The sequence below is a fragment of the Sander lucioperca genome, chromosome 5 (genome assembly GCF_008315115.2).
Source record: "Sander lucioperca isolate FBNREF2018 chromosome 5, SLUC_FBN_1.2, whole genome shotgun sequence".
NCBI classification, from domain to species: Eukaryota; Metazoa; Chordata; class Actinopteri; order Perciformes; family Percidae; genus Sander; species Sander lucioperca.
The window spans coordinates 2,222,023-2,243,297 of NC_050177.1; the positions used below are offsets into that span (position 1 = coordinate 2,222,023).

The 21,275-nt window shown below is 40.7% G+C and overlaps 1 protein-coding gene across 9 annotated transcripts in view; it reads left to right on the forward strand.

Annotated features, from left to right (window-relative positions):
• The window catches only part of rsrc1 (arginine/serine-rich coiled-coil 1), a 126,182-nt gene that overhangs the window by 48,840 nt on the left and 56,067 nt on the right, over positions 1-21,275 (forward strand). For all 9 annotated transcript variants that reach the window (XM_031297001.2, XM_031296997.2, XM_031297006.2 and 6 more), the window contains exon 6: positions 11,180-11,231. In XM_031297001.2, the coding sequence (XP_031152861.1) occupies positions 11,180-11,231 (52 nt within the window). The remainder of the gene's footprint in view (positions 1-11,179; positions 11,232-21,275) is intronic.

Genomic DNA, 21,275 nt, shown 5'->3' on the forward strand with positions numbered 1-21,275 from the left:
GGTGGGTCTGGAGGTGTGATTGATGTTGTACTCCATAAAAGGGGGTGTGAATTATTCAAGAGAGGATTACATGCATAAACAGCATTAATCAATATGTGTATTGGCAGTTACATCTTGGCAAACATTAGGTAATGTGTGTCTCATGTGGAGATGAGTCTCCCTCTTAAAGGCAAGTGGAGGAATGTGAACTAATTTCCATAAGACATAAGTGATACTAGGGCTGGGCGATATGGCAAAAAATGTGATCACGATATATTTTCCCATTTTGATCGAAATCAGTATTTATCACAATATCATTTTTTTGCTGATTCTGCCCGTTCGAAGTGCATCCTAACTGAAGCCGGAAAAAAACCCAGGTTTAATTACACTTTAGAATATAGTTTATTAGCATATAAAATAAAAAACGTGCCTTTACAATAATCAGCACAATGTTTTTGTTGAGATCTCACATTACAAATTAAAAAATAAAAAATTACAAAATCTTTTTGTCATACTGATTCATCTTACAATTATGTTTTCCTTTTTATGTCTGCAAAATAAACAAAGTCACAAAGTGAGCAGTCAGTTTTGGCTACATTTCTTTTGATTTAGTAAACAACCTAAAACTTCTTACATTAAAAGCAACATAAAACATGCCAAGAAAGCATCTCAAATGTTTGCAGAGGTAGCACAAAACCAAACAAAGTAAAGTGCATGTGTAAACAAGTGTCTTTCTCTGTACAATAACAAATAGCGCTCATTATATTTTTGCTCCTTTTTGAATGTTTTTCATATGGGGCAGTGCCTGCAAAAGACAACACGATTGGTTGTTGTTTTGGTACATCAGCTACAGGGCAGCTAATGCTAGCGCTGTCAACAGCAAACAAACTAACAGTACTACTTTTAATTTGCAGGCTGTGTGTGTAGACTTGAACCGGCATGAGTTCGCATTTTCATACTCTCTGTGTGGTCGCTGGGATGGTACCTTTTTCAGGTGAGGGGAAAAAAATTAGTTGTGTTTCCCGTCCTGGTTGGCACCAACCGCCGACATATTTTGCAGACTGGCTTGATCTGCTCCTCGTCTCTTTTATAAAATCCGAACCATTATCACACAACTGACATCGTGTAACCCTTTTTATCAACAATGTCTTCAGCTTGAGAGGATAACGCAAGTTCACGTTCACCATGTCCACCATTACTTTCATTGTCCTCAGCTCCAGTTTAGCTAATTTCTTCTCCCTTTTCCAACTTCGCCTTCTTCTCCATACCCAAATCTGAACCAAACCTAATCCCTAAACATAACTATGGATAGGGGCGCTACCCATTTTAACAGGAGGAAAACACTATTCGACCAGGGAACACATTTCCATACAACACTGGCAACAGACAAACGCTCACAATTGGAAGTGGGCGTGCCCGGCAAGCTGAAAAGCCAGACTCTGGCAGTTGTGTTATCGGGTAAATATGTCCAAAGCTGACCTGAATTTTATTGCGATCCAGTTTCGAGATCGTTTTATCACCCAGCCCTAAATGATACTGGGTCAGTATATAGTCCAGACAGATATGATGTACTGTATGTATATATGCACAAATCTTTCATGTTTTCACATTTACATCTGGCGAGAGTTACCTTGAATTGTATATCTGTGTATCATATTATCAATTTGTACTAATTCACTGAAGTTAAACAGAACAATAGTACTAGAATATAATCTAGATAGTCTTTTTTACACGTCATGTCCTAGGGTATTGCACATGTGAGTACATTTGCTGTAATGTTTCTTGGCAGGGGTTAGTGCAGCTAGTTTGCATGTGTGTTTTGTATAGTTTTTTGCACCAAGTGGACCTGTAGGAACAGATTATAATATGTTTGCATTTGATTCTTGGTCTTTATTAGGATCAGCTCAGAGTTAAACAACACACACACACACACACACACACACACACACACACACACACACACACACACACACACACATTGGTATGTTTACCCGTGCAATTTTTTTGTATTTATACATCTGGGGAAATTTGAATACCTGAATACTGAGTGTTTGAATTTATGGGTGTGTTTATGCTTATGGGGAGATTGCACCCCAGTAGTCAGCTACCTGGGGAGCGCAAGACTCTTATTATGATTCGGGACAGAGAACTGTAAATAATGGAGCTTGTCTCCCTCTGAGGGAGAGTTGCAGGGCTGTTCGAAAGGCTGTTTCCCACTATACCTCACACATATATCCCTGCAGATTTCTAAACAGGCATTTATGGCTCTCTGTTGATGTAGTGCTCTAAAGATTAGTGCATCAACCATATTGACACTTGTCATGGTGTCGCCATGCTCAAGTCACAATACCCTTTCAAGCAGCTGCCTTGGACCTGGTCTCTATCAAGGAATTGCTTTTTATTTTGACTTCCTAATATGAATTTAAATAATTTGCATTAGTTGTCAGAAACTGTTCCGGTGTTTACTCGTAACAAAAAAAAAATATTTGTAAGATTTTCACACTGATGTGACAATCAAATGATTCTTGCGCTTGATTTTTCATGATGCATACTTACATTGCCTCCTCCTGTTAAGTTAACAGTATCAGTGAATGGTGCTGTAATTAGGTGGGCAATTACGATTTATGTGGTCTGAGGTTTGTGTTATTGTTCATGTTTGTTTTGTTTTCGTATTTCAGCAGATTGACTGAACGCGATCAGTAGTGATGCAGAGAAAAAGACTGAAGTTAATTGCTCCCACTGCTCTGCGTTAGTTTCTGCTTTTGTTCGCACGCACATGCGCGAACACACACGTGCGCGCACACACACACACACACACACACACACACACACACACACACACACACACACACACACAAACTTGAGTTGGATGATTCCTTGCTCTGGGAGAAATGGAGCGATAGCGAAAGAGGTGGCCTACAGCAGCTAATCAGTCCAGATGCACAGCTTCTCAGAGCGAAGTAGAAGAAAGCCAGCAGCTCAATCAATACATGAGGAATCAGCCTCATCAGGATTACTGGCTCAATCAGCAGCTGTACCCATCATTCCACAACACACACTGGAAGAACGGGAGGGGGGAGAGGTAGCTCTGCCCTGGGATGGGAGTTTGAATAGAGCTTGTTGGTGGAGAGCAGGAGAGGCTGGTTTACAGGTCAGTCCAGGGTTGCAGGTTGAGTTGAGGTCATGATTCACAGAAAACTGAAATGACACATCTGTGTTGTCATTGGATAATATGCTGAGTATTGTTGGGACATTGCCGGCCTTTTTGTAAAAGCAATAAGAAAGTCCTTTTAAAGTTTGTTTATAGAACAATTATGATTTTTAATTGTATTAATAAAAGATGCATTGTTTAGGTGGAATAGTTTGCATATGACTGGTAATTTAGGAACACATAGTGTTTCTGCACTATTCATAAGCTTAAATTGATCCCTTAAAGTCTTAACGGTTGTCCAGTAACCCTCAATTTCCCTGCAGGATTTCTTACCTATAGTTCACACAAGCTGTGTTGTAGTTGTCCCTCTGATATAAGTAATTTTGGTTTGTAGTCTGTAAATAATTCAAACCATTGTTGCCTAAATGGCGTTCAAACACTTTAATATAATGATGCAGGGGTGCTCTGCATCACAAGAAAGTGTTTGTTTTATCCAAAAAAAGGTAGCATAGAAACGAGGGGTCACCAGACTGCTGTACACATGGCTTTCTTCAGGGATGGCTGATGTCGCCCCAGTGTCCCTTGGTGAGTTGAAGAGTTTACTGAGGCAAATACCCTTGTTGGCCTACTGACAGATATGCAACAGCAGCTGTAGTCAGGACAACACACTCACACCAAGAATGTGAACCTGGTCTCACTGCAGTGAGTTGACTTTGAGTCGCCTTAGTGTAAAATACGAGGAGTTGAGGAGAGTTCAGAGCTCAGAATGATATATTAGCGTTCCTTTTTTTTTATTCTGCGTCTATAATTGTCTCATTAAACACTATCTCTTTATCTCTCACTATATCTCTTTCTCTCTCTTTGTATTTCTTTGTCTCTGTCTGTCTTTCTTCCTCTCTAATATGATTTTATAGGATAAAGAGGTGAAAACAGCTCAGAGAGAAAGATTCTGTGCAGATAAAGGAGGGGAAGGGGAGGTGGGGGGTGTTGATAATCTGCAAACAGATTTCCATGCTTATTACACTAATGATTTCATGATATTTGATGTGGCGGCGGGGGTTGGGAGGATGTGGAGGGGGTGGGCTGGTTTCTTTCTCTCTCTCATCTCGATGGCGCGGCTAAATGATGGAGTAATTTGAGTGACCTCTGACTCGGGGCAGGCCCATACGTAATTGCATGTCATTCTGGCACGGAAGGGGGGGGGGGGGTGCTCCACAAAGTATCCCCCCGTTTTCCCCTCCTTTCTTGCATACCACTTGTTTTTCTGTCTCCTTTTCATGTATCCCCATCACTGTCTTGCTCTCCATGTTGTTGCCTGTCTCACTGTGGCCCGCTCCTTGAGTATTTCCAAAAAAAAAACACCCCCCCACCCCAAACAAAAGAAAGATTGCATTAATTTTCAAATGATGATATTACATTAAGCGCAGAGATCTCATATATCAAAACGTGAGAACTACTCCCTTACTGTATGTGCTTCATCTTAATGGTATCGCTGGATGTCAAGGGCATGGAGGAAATTAAATCGGAAAGTGCAGATAGACCAAAGAAGATATTATCTCTGGATGATTGCAGTTTTGATAGGTATTCCAGTGAATTTCATTTTCTCCGGATGGGGAGAAGATGAGTTAGCCTGCACATTTGCTCATTTTTCTTCTACATGATTTATGTGAGTTGAGTATAAAACTCTCTCTCTCTCCCCCTTTTATCAGGAACACATACATGAATGCGCACCCACGCACACACACACACATATGCACATGGTGTAGTAAATTACTGCCTTTGAGTTGTATCTTGGCTGGGGCAGTTTATCTATGTATGTGTACTTCTTGTATGGTTGTATGTGGGCAAACTGCAATGCATAGAGTTTGTGTATTTCTATGCACGTGCATGTTTTAGTGTGCGTGTGTTTGTATGAATACACGCGCCTGAGATAGCAGCAGAGCCATCAGCGGGAATGATTCCAGGAAGACGGGGGAGTGTCATTACTCAGACTTGTTTACATTCTAAATACGTAATGAAATCTTGTTGGTAATAATGACGGGAATAAAAGTTTGGGAAATTGTAAAAGTGGTGAAGTTTGAGAAATGAGCCCCGGCCTGTGAAATAGCATTTGGGGGCAGGAAACGACATTATTATGCAGTGCTCCTGCCTGCCTGAGACATGAAGATGAACTGCTGGCGGGCCATAAAATGCTGTTAGCCCTAGCCTGAAGTATGGCACATTGTAAAAGAGCCCTGATCCCATATTGCCATTATATATAAAAGTATAGCCATACACAACATTATTTTTCATATAAGATGAGCTCAGATACAGTGGCCCCGGCCCCCCAAATACATACACTGATAGGCAGATTTCTTTCCCCCCTTCTTATAAAATATATAAATAAACATATTGCCATGGAACCCATCTCTGCCCTGATCTTATAGACCCGATATTAAAAACAGAAATATTGCATTTTCTAGGGGCTCTGTTTTCCCCTGTCCTCTTTTGGGTATGGGATATATCTGTGTGTTTATTTGGGGGAGTGGGAGGAAGGCGTAGAGGAAGAAAAGATGAGGACGAAGCCTGAGCAGAATACAACGAATGAAAGAAAATGAAAACAGATGATGACTTTAAAAATATAATGAGATGAATATTGAGCATATCAACTCCAGCATAAAGAGAGTTAGAGAGAGTGTATATTGAAACTGTTTATTGACAGATAATAATGGTTACAGTGGTGCAGTTAAGATTAATGTTACAGTAGATGGACTCAAGATAGTGTTTTGGAGACATTTGGAACTGTGAGGTTAGTTTACTCAAACCCACATTTCATTCATGTATTCATTTATTTATTACTTCAGATTCTTTACTTTTTAGGTAGGGAGCACGGAAGAGGGGATAATGTGTGACAAAGGTCCCATTCACCATGTTTACAATACTGTAATGTATCTGTTAACCTTGATCATTTGGTTCTGTTAAACTCTTTGTTTCAAACGCTAGTTTTATAATAATGTGAACTAATCACAAACTTTTAGAGCAGGGGTAATTTCCCTGAAATGTTTTTGGGAGGCAGCTCTTTGGTCAATTATTTTACCAAGAGGACATAGAGACATAGACAAAGTCACTAATCTGTCCTTCTAGATTTTTTGTGCTTCATTCTAACAATGGGCATACGCCATTTTTAAGAGAGTGCATGTCATTTGGCTTCCCTAAGCACTAGGATAACTTCAATTATGTTTAAAACCAATCATCTTCAGTGATATGTGGCGAATTATGTCAAAATGATGATATGTTTAAAATGACACAAAATTATTTTTGTTATTGAGTTTCTGGCACTACGTTGCTTATTTTCAGTGGAAATTAACTTGAAGGGGTTATAAAGGACTGGAAGCAATTAAGTCACTGAGCAGTGGCTGAATATTTGGTTGCTCACCTCATATTGCTTTAAAAAATAAGCTTAGCTATGACAGAGATATCTATTTAATCATATCTATATTTATTTGAATGCAGGTTTACAATGAGATAATAGCTCAATCTTTCGACGGTAATCTTCCTATAACTATGGTAGTATTATACATGGCATATACTGTACATCTAATGTTCTGTCGAGTTGAGTCTGTGGTAGAGATGAGATGAGCTTCACTGGCTTCGCTCCTCTGAGCAGCCTGAGAGATGATGGTTTACTGTGTCTGCCGATTCTGGAGTTCAACTAATCATCAGGAAGACCAGCAGTGCTTGGCTCTGATTCTCTGACCTACAGTATCTATCTAACCCTTCATTGCTTCATTGTCCTGCCCTCTCCCCTTGGTCTCCTCCTCACTTCCTCAGTTTTTGTTCATGTCTGACCTGAGCCTGAAACAATCTACGATATCCATATTCATAGAGTAAATGATTATGTAAAAACAAATGGATGGACAGATTATATCAGGAGAGGGCGACTAAAAGTAACTCAAAGTGTTGCTTGTGTTGTGTCTGATGTCTCTTTCTGCTTAGTCATCAATTATTCTTGTTGCTTTGGTATGATAGAGGGAGTTATTCATCTGGTGAAAAAGCGGTCTGACCATCTGACCACAATCTGGCCAGATCGGCCTATCTGACCTCTGTTCTGCCTCTCTAACAGGCATTTATTCAGCTGCTGACCCACCATACTTTGCTTTGTCTAGCCGGCCTCAGGCCCAATAATAATATTAACACTAGTGCCTTGGACCAGAGCATAACTACAAAAAGATGAAATCTCCTGCATGTGGTACCTCATCATACACAGTGTGGCATTGTTTTTACCAAGCCGAGTGAAGGTTATTTATTTTTCTAATGGAACATGTTTATTTTTGACTAATGGGACAGACGCTGGGCACTTATGCTCAGCTAAGCGTGTCTCAGTGTGTCTGTCGTCGCTATGGTGAGGTAAGGGAACAAGCTGGAGGCCTTCCGTGAGCATACTGGACTTCCTGTCTCATTTAGGGCAAGCGTTAGCCCGAGTCAAGCGGGTGTGGGTGTCAGAGCTGGCAGTAATATCCCAATAACAGTAGATTCTATTATGACAGCTACTTGAAAAGAAGGATGTTTTTTAAAAAAAAGGCTTTCCTTAGAGAGAGAGAGAGAGAGAAAACAGTGTCTACTGCATGTTGGTGATAACAAAACCTGAACTAGACATGTATGACGAGATTTCATTGCATTCAGAGAGGGCTCTTTCAGTGTTTCAGCTGAAAGGCACGAGAGACACATAATCTCAAAGCATGGGCACATAATATTGAAATAAGTATTGCTAGATATAACGGGGCAACACATAAGGCGTTGGTATGCTCCAACCAAAGTGCTTCTCAGAGGGTCACAGTGATTGACCAAGTGTGTGGAGGACAGGAAATGGCAGGATTTGAACTTCTCTATCAGGCCCTTTTTCATTCTTCACAACCCTATTTCTGTCATTATTCATGTGTACAATTGAGTGCAACACTATGAATTCCCTCCAGGAAGAATTGTCTGAAAGAGGGTACAGTTATCCTCATATTTAAACAATTACTGCAGCTCAACCCTCTTTATGATGGTCAGCTTGTCACCTTTGAACGTTGCCTCTTGGAAAACAGCCAGAAACACTTTTGCATCCAACGTGGTTTGATGACATGTTGTACATGTTGTACGAAGTACTTTTTGAGCATACTCCAGCCTATAAGACTGCCGTAGCTCGGTAAAAAAAAAAAAATCTGTACATTTCTACTTTCTAAAAGCTCCTCTCTTGATGGCTGTATCGGATCCTGTCTGTCTTTGGTCCCCTCTATGTCCATATTCTTTTTCTTCATCATCTTTTAATTTCTTCCTCACCGTCCCTCTTTTTCGCACTCAACCTCATTTTGTCTGCAATAATTCCTGAGCTCTGAAGAAAACAAAGGCAACATTGTGTGTCTGTCTTTTGTCCCCCTCTGCCTGTCTCCCCTCTCCTCACAGTGTGATAATCTAGAGCCCATGTAAGAAAAGTGCTGCTCATATCCAACACACTCCCACCGTACTCCCTCTGTCTCATGTTTGTTTGTGTGAGTCGGAAAGGCGCAGTTCTAATTGAGGGGCGAAGCCACTTCAGATGCAGCGGGTGCCTCTTTCCCAGTGGGGGGGAACACAGATCTGCCTCTGGGGAGCACAATTAACGCCTTTTTATTGTTTACTAATGAATTACACACAGACGAAGCGGGCATGCATGTGTGAATTAGAAAGAAAAATAGAGAGTTTGTTGGGAAGCAAAAATATGCAATGTTGTGTACTGTATGTCCACTTGTGTGTGTGTGTGTGTGTGTGTGTGTGTGTGTATCATTATGTTTGCTTAGTTGTAAGTTGACTTCTGAGTACCTTTTATATCACTTGATAATTTGATATTAATTAGCCTGTTTCAGCCTTATGTAGTTCTTTAGGCAGGAAGTACACACTTGTCCTGATTTGTACATAGCAGAAAAGTTCTGTGATGTTCCCTGCTAAAACGTTTAAGCATGTTGCACGCCTCTGGCCACACGCCAATCATTGATGTTAAAGCAGGTGTTCTTCCATTTACAGGTTGATAGGAAATAACTGCTTTGACATCAGTGATTTGTGTCGTAAAAACAGCAAGTTGCTTGAAAGTTTTAACAGCGACAGACAACGCGGCAGCAGTTTGCTATCCTGTGTCCGAATCAGTGTTGTATTACCCACAGCTGGCTGGCCTGTGTGTGTTTGTGTTTGCCTGCATTGAGGATTCATGGACTTACAAATGCCTTAAGGCCAATGTAAACAAATGCTAATGTAATTACTGAGGGGGGCGTCGTAATAAACTGTAACTAAGATGACTGCACAGCACACAATGATCAGTTTAGTTAAGATGTGATGTGTTACTGCTTTAAATGACTAGTTGTACCAAGACTGATTCCTGTGTCGTTCTAATTGTTTAGCAGGCTAAGCCCTGTGCCATTTTCCTAGGTTTGAATCCTGCCCAGGACCTTTATTTCATGGCATGTAATCCTTCTTTTTGCTGTAAAGAAGATGCCAAAAAAGAAAGGAGAAAAAAAAAAAGACTAAATTGTGCCCTAATCACTTGTTCATGAGAGGGAATAGAGAGTGTGTGTGTTTATACGTCTGTGTGTGGGTGAAGGCCTCAAGTGTTCTTCCTCTTCTCCAGTATAATAGTGATTAGTAATTTCAGCTGTCGAGCAGTGCCAGTGAGTGTTGTCCTACTACAGGGGATACACACACACACACACACACACACACCCATGTTGCATTAAGTGTGCGTCAGTCTGTCTGCAGTGCCTGGATGTGCGTTCCATCTAGAATACAGCACCCTTACATTGCTATATTAAAGGGGGTCATTATATTTCCCTGACTGCCACCGAAAAGTGACGTTTTTACAAAGTGACAAGTTTACAGTTTGATAAATCAGATTTTTTCTGTGGGTGGGGAAGCTGGGAGAAGGAATAGTGGGGGGGAAGAGCCAGCTTGTCTGTGAAGGTGGAGGAGGAGGGAGGAAGCGCTGCCTGTCAGCGACGCCCCGGCCCTGTCGTCTAAATGATGCTCCCAGGCAGCGGATTCAGATCCCATCCCCATTAGCATTTAATTTCTCTCTAATCCTACACACAGTCTTCACCGCTGCATGGTAACGAGGGCCTCTGTGTCGCGGCAGCGCCGGGAAAAAACTCAGAGAGCAATCTGTAGCGTGCTCTCCTTTTACAGCTCCGCGCCCTGTCATAGCCATCATTCTTCCTTGACAATTAAGACCCTCAAATCTAATAGCAGCGATATTGGAATTACGGCAAGACCCTTTTGAGGGCATGTCAGGAGAAAGGGCTGCGCTTCCCAATACAGCTGTCAAAGCACAAGGCCCTCCCCCCGTTCATGCCCGCTAAGCGTTTCTGATGCACACACACACACACACACACACACACACACGCGATAGGATGGGGAATATGTTGAGTCTTTGGCTGTGATCTTTGTAAAATGTGCTCTCTGTGCCCTCTTATCCAACTCTCCATAGACTTGTTAAAGCAGCTTTTGTTTTCCCTCTTTTCCTCTCACTCTCGCTCTTTGTCTCTAAATTTCTCTTCATCTCTTTCTCATTGATTCTCCCTGGTGTGTCAGAAATGTTGTTGCTTTCTGTTTTTCACCAGGAGGTTGTTTTTTTTTTTTATACAGATGATTAGACTAGGAGATTGGTGAAGTTGTCCCTTGGTGCTCCGTAAGGACAGTTTAAGGGAACATTCACTGTAATGTTTGCAGTTAAAGATTATCATGGGTAAAATATATTTCAGCCTGATGGACACAACATTTTTAGAGCTAGATTACATATACAGTTGTGTCAGTGTGGAGGCAGTCCCCAGTTATGAACTGCGCTTTGTGATATCTCAGGCAGCAGGGTGGTATTACAGTAAACAGTAACAGTAAACGTGTTAATGAGTGTAAGTCCTGCTTAACGTGCCCTCGAGCAACATACTGAGCCCTTCTGTAGTTGTCTAAGAAGAATGAAAACTTTTTGTTAAGTTCAATTAAAACATCACATTATCATTGTTGACTAATTTTCTGTTTTTGTTTGATCTGTCTGTTACTCTTCTGCAGACTCCAGCAGAGCAGGCTAAAGTCCGAATGCACATGGTCCTGCAGGCTGCAGGTAAGTCGATGATTATTCTGTTTCTCTTCCCTCGATTCTCTTTGTTACAGTGTGGTTTAAAGCTGTTGCTGTAGTCTGACACTTGTCAGTGGTCACTCAACTAACTGCTAACTTTAAGGCAGTGTGTGAGAATACTGTGTAGCAGTAATAATAGTTTTGAATTTTCAATTAGTTTTTATTTTAGTTTTACCTTTTCAATTTCAAGTTCAGTTTTAGTAAGTTGTCAGAGTGTGTAAACTAGATTTATTTAGTTTCTTTTTTTTTTTAGTAAGGTTTATTTTTATATATTTTTTTATATTTAGTTTTACAGTAGTTTTAGATTGTTTTGTCAGGGCCAGGTATAATGTCTCAGAAGTATGTTACAACATATACGTACAAAATACATTGTTGGAGAATGGCCATGATGTGTAATGTTTAATCTTTGCGCTACTTCAGTGTCCAGAGTGCATGAGCAATTACAGCACAGCGGTCTCATGTCAGACCGTTCAATTTCTGTGGTTCAATTTCACAAGAGTTGACAGAAATTCAGTCTCCTTTTTCAGACAGTGTACTGTGTAGACATTTAGAGCAAGTAAGAGTGGTACCAGCAGAGTAACAAGGCCTTAGGCTTGAAGGGGCTAATTTTCATCTCAAGCCTGAGGTCACTGCTGTCTCGGTTCATATGTGGTGTAAAACCTTGTTAATCTAGTAGTTTTGTTGTAAAATGTCTAAATATCAAGATATACATAATGTATATAAGGGAATCAAATATATAAAAACATTTAGCCAAATTTCACAGCCCCATCACACATATTTTGTTGCAAATTTTGAGCTGTGAATGAGCCACAGTCTCATATAGGCACACTCCACAGTGGACCTGGATGGGTTTCGTCGTTTTCCCACACACAGGCTCAAAGCACACCACCACCACCACCACCACACACACACACACACACACACACACACACACACACACACACACACACACACACACACACACACACACATATACACACACACTCTCCTGTTCTCGCTCTCAGTGCTTCTGGGCCCATATTCACTGCAGCTTAATTTCAAACACTCCTCCCAGTACATAAGTCATAGATGTCACCATGCACACGGTGTATATATTCCAGTGTGTATTCGAGGGGTAGAGTTGCGAGCCAGATGTGACAGGCAGAGATTGACTGTGGAGAAAGATGTCTTCATGTTTACAGTCATGCACACACACACGTACAAGGGCCCAGCACTTCAGAACAGGGCTCTAATTTCACCACAGGAAATATATGAAAGAAGCAGGCATCTATACATCATCTATAAAGCACCCAGCAGCCACACACTTACCTCACTTAAGACTTGTTCTGCCTTACTGTAGGCCACAGAACAACGCTGTGATCCCTTTTTGTGATTTCACAGATTTTTCAACTTTACATTTTCATGATACTTTGAATTGACTGTCATAGTTTACATGTGGGTATTATGTTTGGGAATGGGGGACAGTTTGACTTCTGTTTTCCCTTGCTTAATTATGTTCTCTATTATATATCAGACACCCCACACTCCCTGCCCTGCCACCCTAAAGACTAATAGTGCACTAATGGTGGTAAAGCAACATAAAATTGAGCATGTGGCTTTGAGTGCAGCGGGCCAGACTGGTGCAGACACAGGCCCAGGGCCAGACATGGAACTAGAGGCGAGGGTTTAATGCACTGGACATGTCGCTGGTTTTCCTCTCTTTCCTGGAGGCTTCCAAAAGAACAGGTTTATGGCTAAGTCAAAGATTGTCTTCACCAGAGAGCCCATTCTGGCCTGTATCAGGCCTTCGGGTGCATGTGATCATGAAATGATAAAGGAGTTTATATTTGGTACTTGGACTGATTTTTCAGTCATGTTTTCTGCTGTCTTTTCTCTGTTTGTGATTAACCATAGACTGCCCTCACCAATTTATATCATGTTTGTATAACAAGAAATATAAGGAATATCTTTTTTTTTCCTCTGAACCTACAGCTGCTAAGCCGCCAAATCTTCTAAATTCATCCGTCTCACGTTTCTTCATATTTTCTCCATTTGCTTTTCTCTCGTGGCTCTTCGTCTATCTGTCCTCTCACTCTCCGTCTTACTGTCTTTGTTCCAGTGTTGTTAGTGGACAGAGGAAGATAGGGATGGATAGAGGGAGGGATGGAGGACGAGAAGGAAGCAGCAGATGTTGGGAGGTTGTGTGAATGTTAATGTCCTGACGTAGCCATGGAGCTTAACCCTCCTCCTCCTTTCCTCCGTTCCTCTCTGAGCGCCCGCCAGGCTTTCTCTCCCGGGGTCTCCTGACATCCTTAAAGCCCGTGGCTCTCCTCCCCACTTCTCTTCTCTGCTCTCCTCCACCTCTTTCTCACCCATCCCCTCCCTCCCTCCTTTTGTCCGTCTATGGACTCTCTCTAGTCAGTAGAGAGCAGATCATCCCATGGCTAAAGCGGCTCAGGCCTTTGTGTTGGGGGGCTCTGTGGACCTGTAATGAGCCCCCTCGGCTGGCCCGTTGGCCTGCTTAACGCTCACTGGGGGCTTTGTGTGTGTGTGTGTGTGTGTGTGTGTGTGTGTGTGTGTGTGTGGGGGGGGGATGATGAGGTGAGAGGAGGAGGTCGACACTGGCCCCCAATGAAAGAGCTGGATGGATATGTTTATGGGTCACTTCCTGCTTGGCCTACATATCACACACACACACACACACACACACACACACACACACTACACCTCATATTTCCAAGACAAATTCACTTGATAATTTATTCAATAATAAGATCATTTTTCACAGTCGTGTAACTTTAATAATTCTTACAACTTTTATGTTAATGAAACAAGGCCCTAATATTGTCATGATGTGCACAAAATACATACACAAGATTCATAATTTTAAATATTAATATCAATCATGATATTGATCATTCATTCTGAAATATTGGACTTTCAAAGCTCAGAAAATCGCAGTTAACAGAGATTTTTTCACTACTTATCCCAGCTTGCATTGGCCAGATTGCAGGGAAACCTCCTGCACAGGTCGAGGAAGTTCAGCTGGATTTATTTGGACGGGAAATATAGTATAAAGTTTATGTCATGTCTGTCATAGCAAAAAGCAGCAGCAGTGTCTCTACTTTGTGGCACCCTCAGTATGTTTGAGTAATCTGCTCTCTATGCATCCCAAATATACTACTACTGAAGCACTCACAAAAAATGTATACTTTCGTTCATATTTTCTTCCATGCTCTCACACACACACACACACACACACACACACACACACACACACACACAGCAGCCACGACACCCTTACATATGTATTATACTCTTTTCTTTTATGCCACTTGCTAGGTTCTTGGCTCTTTTCAGAGCGGTGTCCATTTCCACTCAAATGAGCATAAGCACTGTGCGCGGCAGCGGGCCTCTCCTTATCCACACATCAATAGGGAGTGTTTGCAGAACACCCACTAAGGACCTGAGGGCCAGGGGTCATCAAAACCTCCGTCTTCTCCCTATTTGAACCTTTGACAGCAGCAAAACAAACAGTCCTTAAGATCTCATCAGAGGCTTGAACTTGGCAGAGGCTCACTGGTCTGAATTAACTTCCTCTATTAGTTTGTCTATGTTTGACACCTGGCTGGAGTTTGTAGGGAGAACGTTTCTCATTTCTGATTTTAATAATGTTGAACAACTCAGTATTTGATTTATAACTGAAGCTTCACAATTAAAAATACATTGACTACTGCAATTCCCAGCGGTATTTTTTAGTTCTAAAAGGTCTAAAATAGAGTCCAAAAGAGGTCCTTGCGATGCTGAAGGAGAATATTGGAGATTAGATTAGGGTCTTTATTTAAAGTGGATAAATATGACGCATAAATCATTTGTTTCTGCTAGCATATATTTTAAACATTTGAACGAGTGGTGCAATTTACAACTAAAATGCAATAAAATAGAGGAATTTTGATTTGCAATTTGATATTTTTTGTGTTTTCAGGTTGTAAAATACTTACAAAACTTAAATGCGTGCTTGTTTGTATCAAAATAGTGTAAAAAAAAAACTTTGAATCTCTCACTTTAAGCAATAATTGAGTTGTACGTCTTTTAGAAAATAAATAATTAAAATAAAAGGTTTAATATTATGGTGTAAAAATTATACATTATTTTACTGTAACTCATTTCCTGGCACTGTTGACTCCCATTTAACAAATGTTGTAATTCAGTACTATTGATATCAATAATTTTGTAATGGGAAACTTTGCTTGAAGTTGTGATTCAGATAATGCATTGATACAGTTTAAAAAGACCACCAATGTTGATGTAAAACAAGCAAAAAGCCAATCCTAAAGTTAAGAATAAGCTAATTATGAAATTCAACATCAGCAAATGTCCCTTTAAATTCTTCTTTTTTTTTTTTTAAACAAATGTTTTTCAGAAATTATAGGGATGAGGAGCGAATGGCGGGAAAAATGAGGGATATTCGTCGAATGGTCCCCCAGCAGGAATTAAACAGGGGTGTTGCGATTACATACATGTGTACAGTATCACCACCACCCCATGTTATGGTGCATGTTGGCTCCTAAGCATGTCTGTAGGAGTGTGTCTCTCTTGTTTGTGTCTGTAAGTTTTTCTGTCTGTTTATATCAGCTCTCTGATCGAGTGACAGACATAAAGAGGCAGAGGGGGGGAGGCGACCAGCCAAGCTTAACAACATCATGCGATAGGACTAATTCTTCCACAGTAAATATGGGGTATTAAGCTTCTCAATCGCAGCAGGGGTCTTGAAGAAACACACACACACACACACACACACACATACACACCCTTTCTCTCGAGCTCGCCGCTTCTTTCCTCCATCTTCCTTGTGCTTCCAGTACACGCCATCCCTCCCACTGCCCCAGCCCACCCCCTTAGGCCCTGACAGATGTGTGCTGAACAGACCACATACATGGAGGGTGTCACCTTACCCCCTCTGGAACTAAAGGGCTAATGCGCCACATTTAGGAGGCTGCCGCCCTTTGTTCTGCCAGGATAAGAGGTGACGGGGATGGGGAGACTGAGACAAGACCCAGCTCTTTACATGGCCTAAGACTCCGTCTTTATTCCCTCTCTGCATATTTTTTGTTTTCCTCCATTCTCATTCTTCCAATTTTCTCTCTCCCACTTTTTGTACTTTCATCCTCATCTCCTTAAGATGCAGGATTCATGCTGTTATGCAGCACAGGATTTGTTAGGCAGTGAATAACAGTTATCACACATTATCCATCTTAATCATTTTGCCGTCACTCTAGTTATAGCACCACTTTTTGTCTGACATGACTAAGGTGATGGTCACAAACGCCAGTAAGCGGGGACCTTCATCTCAAAAAACACAAGGGAATTACCCAGTAATAACTGCCAACCACATGTTCTCTTTGCTAAAGGTGTTATTGTAACAACAACAGCATGCCACTTGACTTTGAGCAGAAAAGAGGGATTTTGCTGTAGTGGGTTTTTTTTTTTTTTTTATTTAGTTATTTTGTTGTGAGGTTAAGGGGTTGTTTAATGTACTGCTTTGTCTTGCAATACTGCTGATGAATTTGGATTTTCTGATTAAACATTAAAGGTTCAGTCAAAGATTATAAAGAGCAGAAAAAAAGGGTAGTCGGGAATACAACAGCTAATCATGACTTGTGCAGTTTAATGATTAAAACAGCCGGGTCTATAGAGAAGCTTTGCTAATGTTTACCCTGCAGCACTTTTTAAACACCAGTTTAAAAGCCTCGACTTAACAAATCAGCAGAGATGCTTCCAGGTTAGCTGCATTAGAGGGATTTAGTTTGATACATTCATTTTTTTTTCTTTTTATATTTTGTTAGTTCAACTTTTTGTCTGTGAAATCTTCAAATGTAAAGTTAGAAATCTAACAACATAGCTTCCACCATATTCCAACTAAAGAAACAATTACACAACAGCAACAGAAATCCCCTTTGCATCTGTGCAGGAATGTGTCTCCTGTTGTCCTTTGTTAGGATAATGGCACTGGGATGTCCTGTAATTTAGTCTCTGTAACCATTGATCAGCTGGATTTATGTGCTATTACCTCACTGTTCCAGTCAACAGTCATAATTATGTCAGAGAGAGAGAGAGAGAGAGAGAGAGAGAGAGAGAGAGAGACTCCATGTACAGAAGACCCAATACCTGAATAAGCTTTTATCAAACTGCCCCTGCCGCTCACTTAGTAGCAGATTGACACCGGTGGCAGGCTGACTGACCTCCAGATGAGAGGGGTGGATGGATGGATGGAAGGGTTTGTCAAGCTCAGTTAGAGAGCCATACCTCATAGTAAGAGCCCTGTGCCTCAAGCTGTTGCTCTGACCCTCTCAAAAGAAGTCTGTTTACGCTTTAAAATGTGCATGTGAGTTTCAAGGAAGGATGTGTTCGAGATGGATCGCTGTGGTCCTCTGCACCTACAAGTGGATTTTTTTTTATTTCAGTGAGAAATAAGCTTCCCAGTTCAAAGGTGTCTGTCAATTGCGAGGCGGACTGAGTGACCTAAGGACTGCCTGGAACAGAGTTTATGTACAATTGATTTTTGGTTTGTTTTATGGGTATAATAAATGCAGGTCCTGCTGCGCCCTGGTTTTCTCTTTGCTTTAGTAAGCTGGTGATAATTTGATGATTTTCTCAATTTTATATTGTAGATTTTATATATTTCAGTTTCAGACTGTTGGTTGGACAAAACAAGAATTAATATGAATTTGAATATGTCTTCTTGGGCAATTTTCATATTTTCTGACATTTCATAGCCAAAAAATGAATTGATTAGTTGAGAAAATAATCGTTAGGTTGCAGAACCTAAAATCAATATACTATATTTGATGCATGAGTAGGTGGTGTTTCTGTTTTTTTTTTTTGTGGCTAGATTCCTTTTTTCTGAGAATGAAGGTCTAGGGTGTAAAAAGTACTTGTCAAATTAGTGGACAACTTTCCTTGCCTTGCTTTAGTGAACAATATATACTGTACTAGAGAGACCCACTTAGAGGAAATTCTCTGATTCTGTATGTGTGTGAGAAAGAGAGGGAGAGATTGAGAAGGCTTTGTTTTTCTTCTGTGGGCAGATTTCAAACAGCATCTGGTGAGCTCTTAAAAAGACTGTTATGAGAATGTTAAAATCCAAACTGAATCATTTTTGGGCCCTCCTTCCTCCTCCCTATTTTTTCTCTCCTTGTTGTCGGTGACACATGGTGATACCCCCCCCCCCCCCCCAACATCTCTCTCACTCTCAACATTTAGACATTTCCATAACAGAAAAAGAATATTTTTAATTTGCTGCTTTCCATAATTTTGAAACATATGGTATAAATGATTTTGATGCAAATGTATGTGCTAATTATTTGCACACAAGCCTTAAACAGGCCAGCCATTGAAGTGGAATGAAAGCAAATTTGCAATCACCTTAAATTTTGCTAACCATTTATTGTTAAGTAAACTTTGCTCAGTAATTTAATTACCTTGGACCGCTGGCAGGCGCTCAGAGCTTTTCGGGAGGGGGTGGAGAGGGAGTCTGAATACAAAGAATGCAGAGTGAGAGATGAGAAGGAGAGAGTAAAGACAGTGTATACTGCTAACAGTAATGTTGAATTCTCATCATGTGGAAGGTATAAAGATGTCATTGCTTGGACACTTTTGCGAGGGAAAGGCAGGGAAGAATCAACAACAAGTTGTCACGTAACATCATCTGTTTTTTTAGGTTTAGACCAGCTCTTAAGTTTGTAGATGTTTCTACATGGGTTTAATGGATGTAGATGTCTGATTGGCCCTGGATTAGACAAAGTGTAGACCTGTGCATTCCTGTCTTCATGATTTGTAATAATGTCTACCCTCTGACACACTTTTCTTCATGTTAAGGCCAGGGCTGCACAATAATGCCAACAATTAAATTGCATTTTGCCTAATACTGTGGTCATGGTTATTAACAGTGTTGGGAAGGATACTTTCAAAACATATTCCATTACAGAATACATGCCCAAAAATGTAATTTGTAACGTATTCCGTTACGTTAGTCAATCTGAGTAACGTATTCTGAATACTTGGATTACTTCCACATTGAATTGCATTTTATAAGTGTAGGAATGCGGCCATCACATACAGCTTACTAAACAGGCCTATTCTGGTGTGTTCTTCTGTTCCAACTGGCTGAATGTGTACCTGAACAAGCAGATAGATATTTGTATTTGTAGTCCCGAACTGCATACTACAAAAATCTAACCGCAGTCTAAGCTACCACGAGCTAATTTTAGCTAACGTTAGTCAGTCTTTCAACGGCTCTGGGGCTAGTAAATCAGCACATAGGAGAATGTAAAGTCGCACGTCAACTATAAAATAGCAAGGTGACCAGTAAAACTACAGCAGACGACAACCCTTGGCTAATTAAAAAAAAATACCTTACTTTAAGATGCTTTTTTAGGTTGGAGGTGGAGTAATTTGGACGCTGAAAGGAGGTTGGTTGCTGGCAAGCAGAGGTTGCACTGCACAGTTATATTTCGTTCTCCCTGTTCTTTCTTTAATGTGAAATGCTGTTTGAATTTCCAAGATAGAAACGCATTCCTGCCCTGGCTCTGTTGTGCCGGTTCAGGCTCCATCTCTATCAGTGATCACGCAAATAGCAAATTTTTTCGTTTTCATATTGGGGCTTCTGGGAAATGCATGGAGTTGCCTTAATTTATTCAGAGAGTGAATAAACTCGTGAAACAGAAGTATCATCATGTAATCCATTGATTTCAACAATGTAACTGTATTCTAAATACCAACTATTTAAATTGTAACTGTAACGGAATACTGTTACTCATAATTTGTATTCTGAATACGTAACGCCGGTACATGTATTCCGTTACTCCCCAACACTGGATATTAATCATGATTAAAATCAGTAATTTTATGTCGAAAATTTAGAGGGACTTTACAGTGCTTATGTGTTTTCATGTTTTATTGTAACACAACATTGAATCACAGCAGATTTAATATTTTGGCTTTTTTGACACTGATCGACAGAAAAATACATTTTAATGTTAAAGTGAAAACAGATTTCAAGAAAGTTCTTGAATTTCAAATATTCAATCCCTTTCATAGCACACACCTGAATCATCACTGGTGCAGCCTGTTGGTTTTAAGTCATATAATTAGTCAAATGGAGATTACCTGTGTTGAATTTTCATTCATGTGAGGCGAATTGGAAATTCCAAATTCCTCGTAGCTGTGAATGTGTTTCTCTGTATGCTGTAATAGACTGGCAGACTGTTTCCCTGCCTTTCATCCAGTGCATGCTGGGACAAGCCCCAGCCCCCCCCCACGACCCTGAATAAGAAAAAGCAGGTATAGAAAATGGATGGATGTTCAGCGTTCCTGTTATAGATGGACGAGGATGGGTTGCCGCAGCAACCTTGGCCTTCGTACACTCATCACACTGGATTCTTCTGATGGCTCTTTAGGTGATTCGATTGATTGGTTGTATTACTCTAAAGGGCAACAACAACTCCAAGGCTTGTTTGGTGTTACTCAGTCTACAAATGAAATATCTCCTAGTTATTGACACTGACACATTTTGGCTAAAATGACGCTGTGTTTAAATTTTTTTATCACTAGTTGTTTTTTCATTATATCCAACATTTGGACTAATAAAGTCCTAGTATTTTAACCAGTTATAAACTGTTTTTAAAGATGCTCCGGTCCATGATACCTTAATGTGCAGCTCTGCTGATGTGCTACATCCAGGCATGATTGAGTCACAGGGAACTGCAGATGTAAATGCAGACAAATGGGATGAATGATGTGGCCAAGACGCCTGTGATTGCTTGAAGTGCTTCACAGGAAGAATGGAGGAATGCTTGATTTAATTGTACAGTGGGTGGAGCACGACTTTGTAGATCAAAACTGCAAGGTTGGTGGTTTGATTCCTTGCTCCTCCTAACAGCATAATAAAGCGTCCTTGTGCAAGACACTAGTGATGTAATGGACCATAGTTGATCCGTTGATCCGACACCCACAGTTCGGAATGCATGTGAACCGCGGGTTAATTGCAAA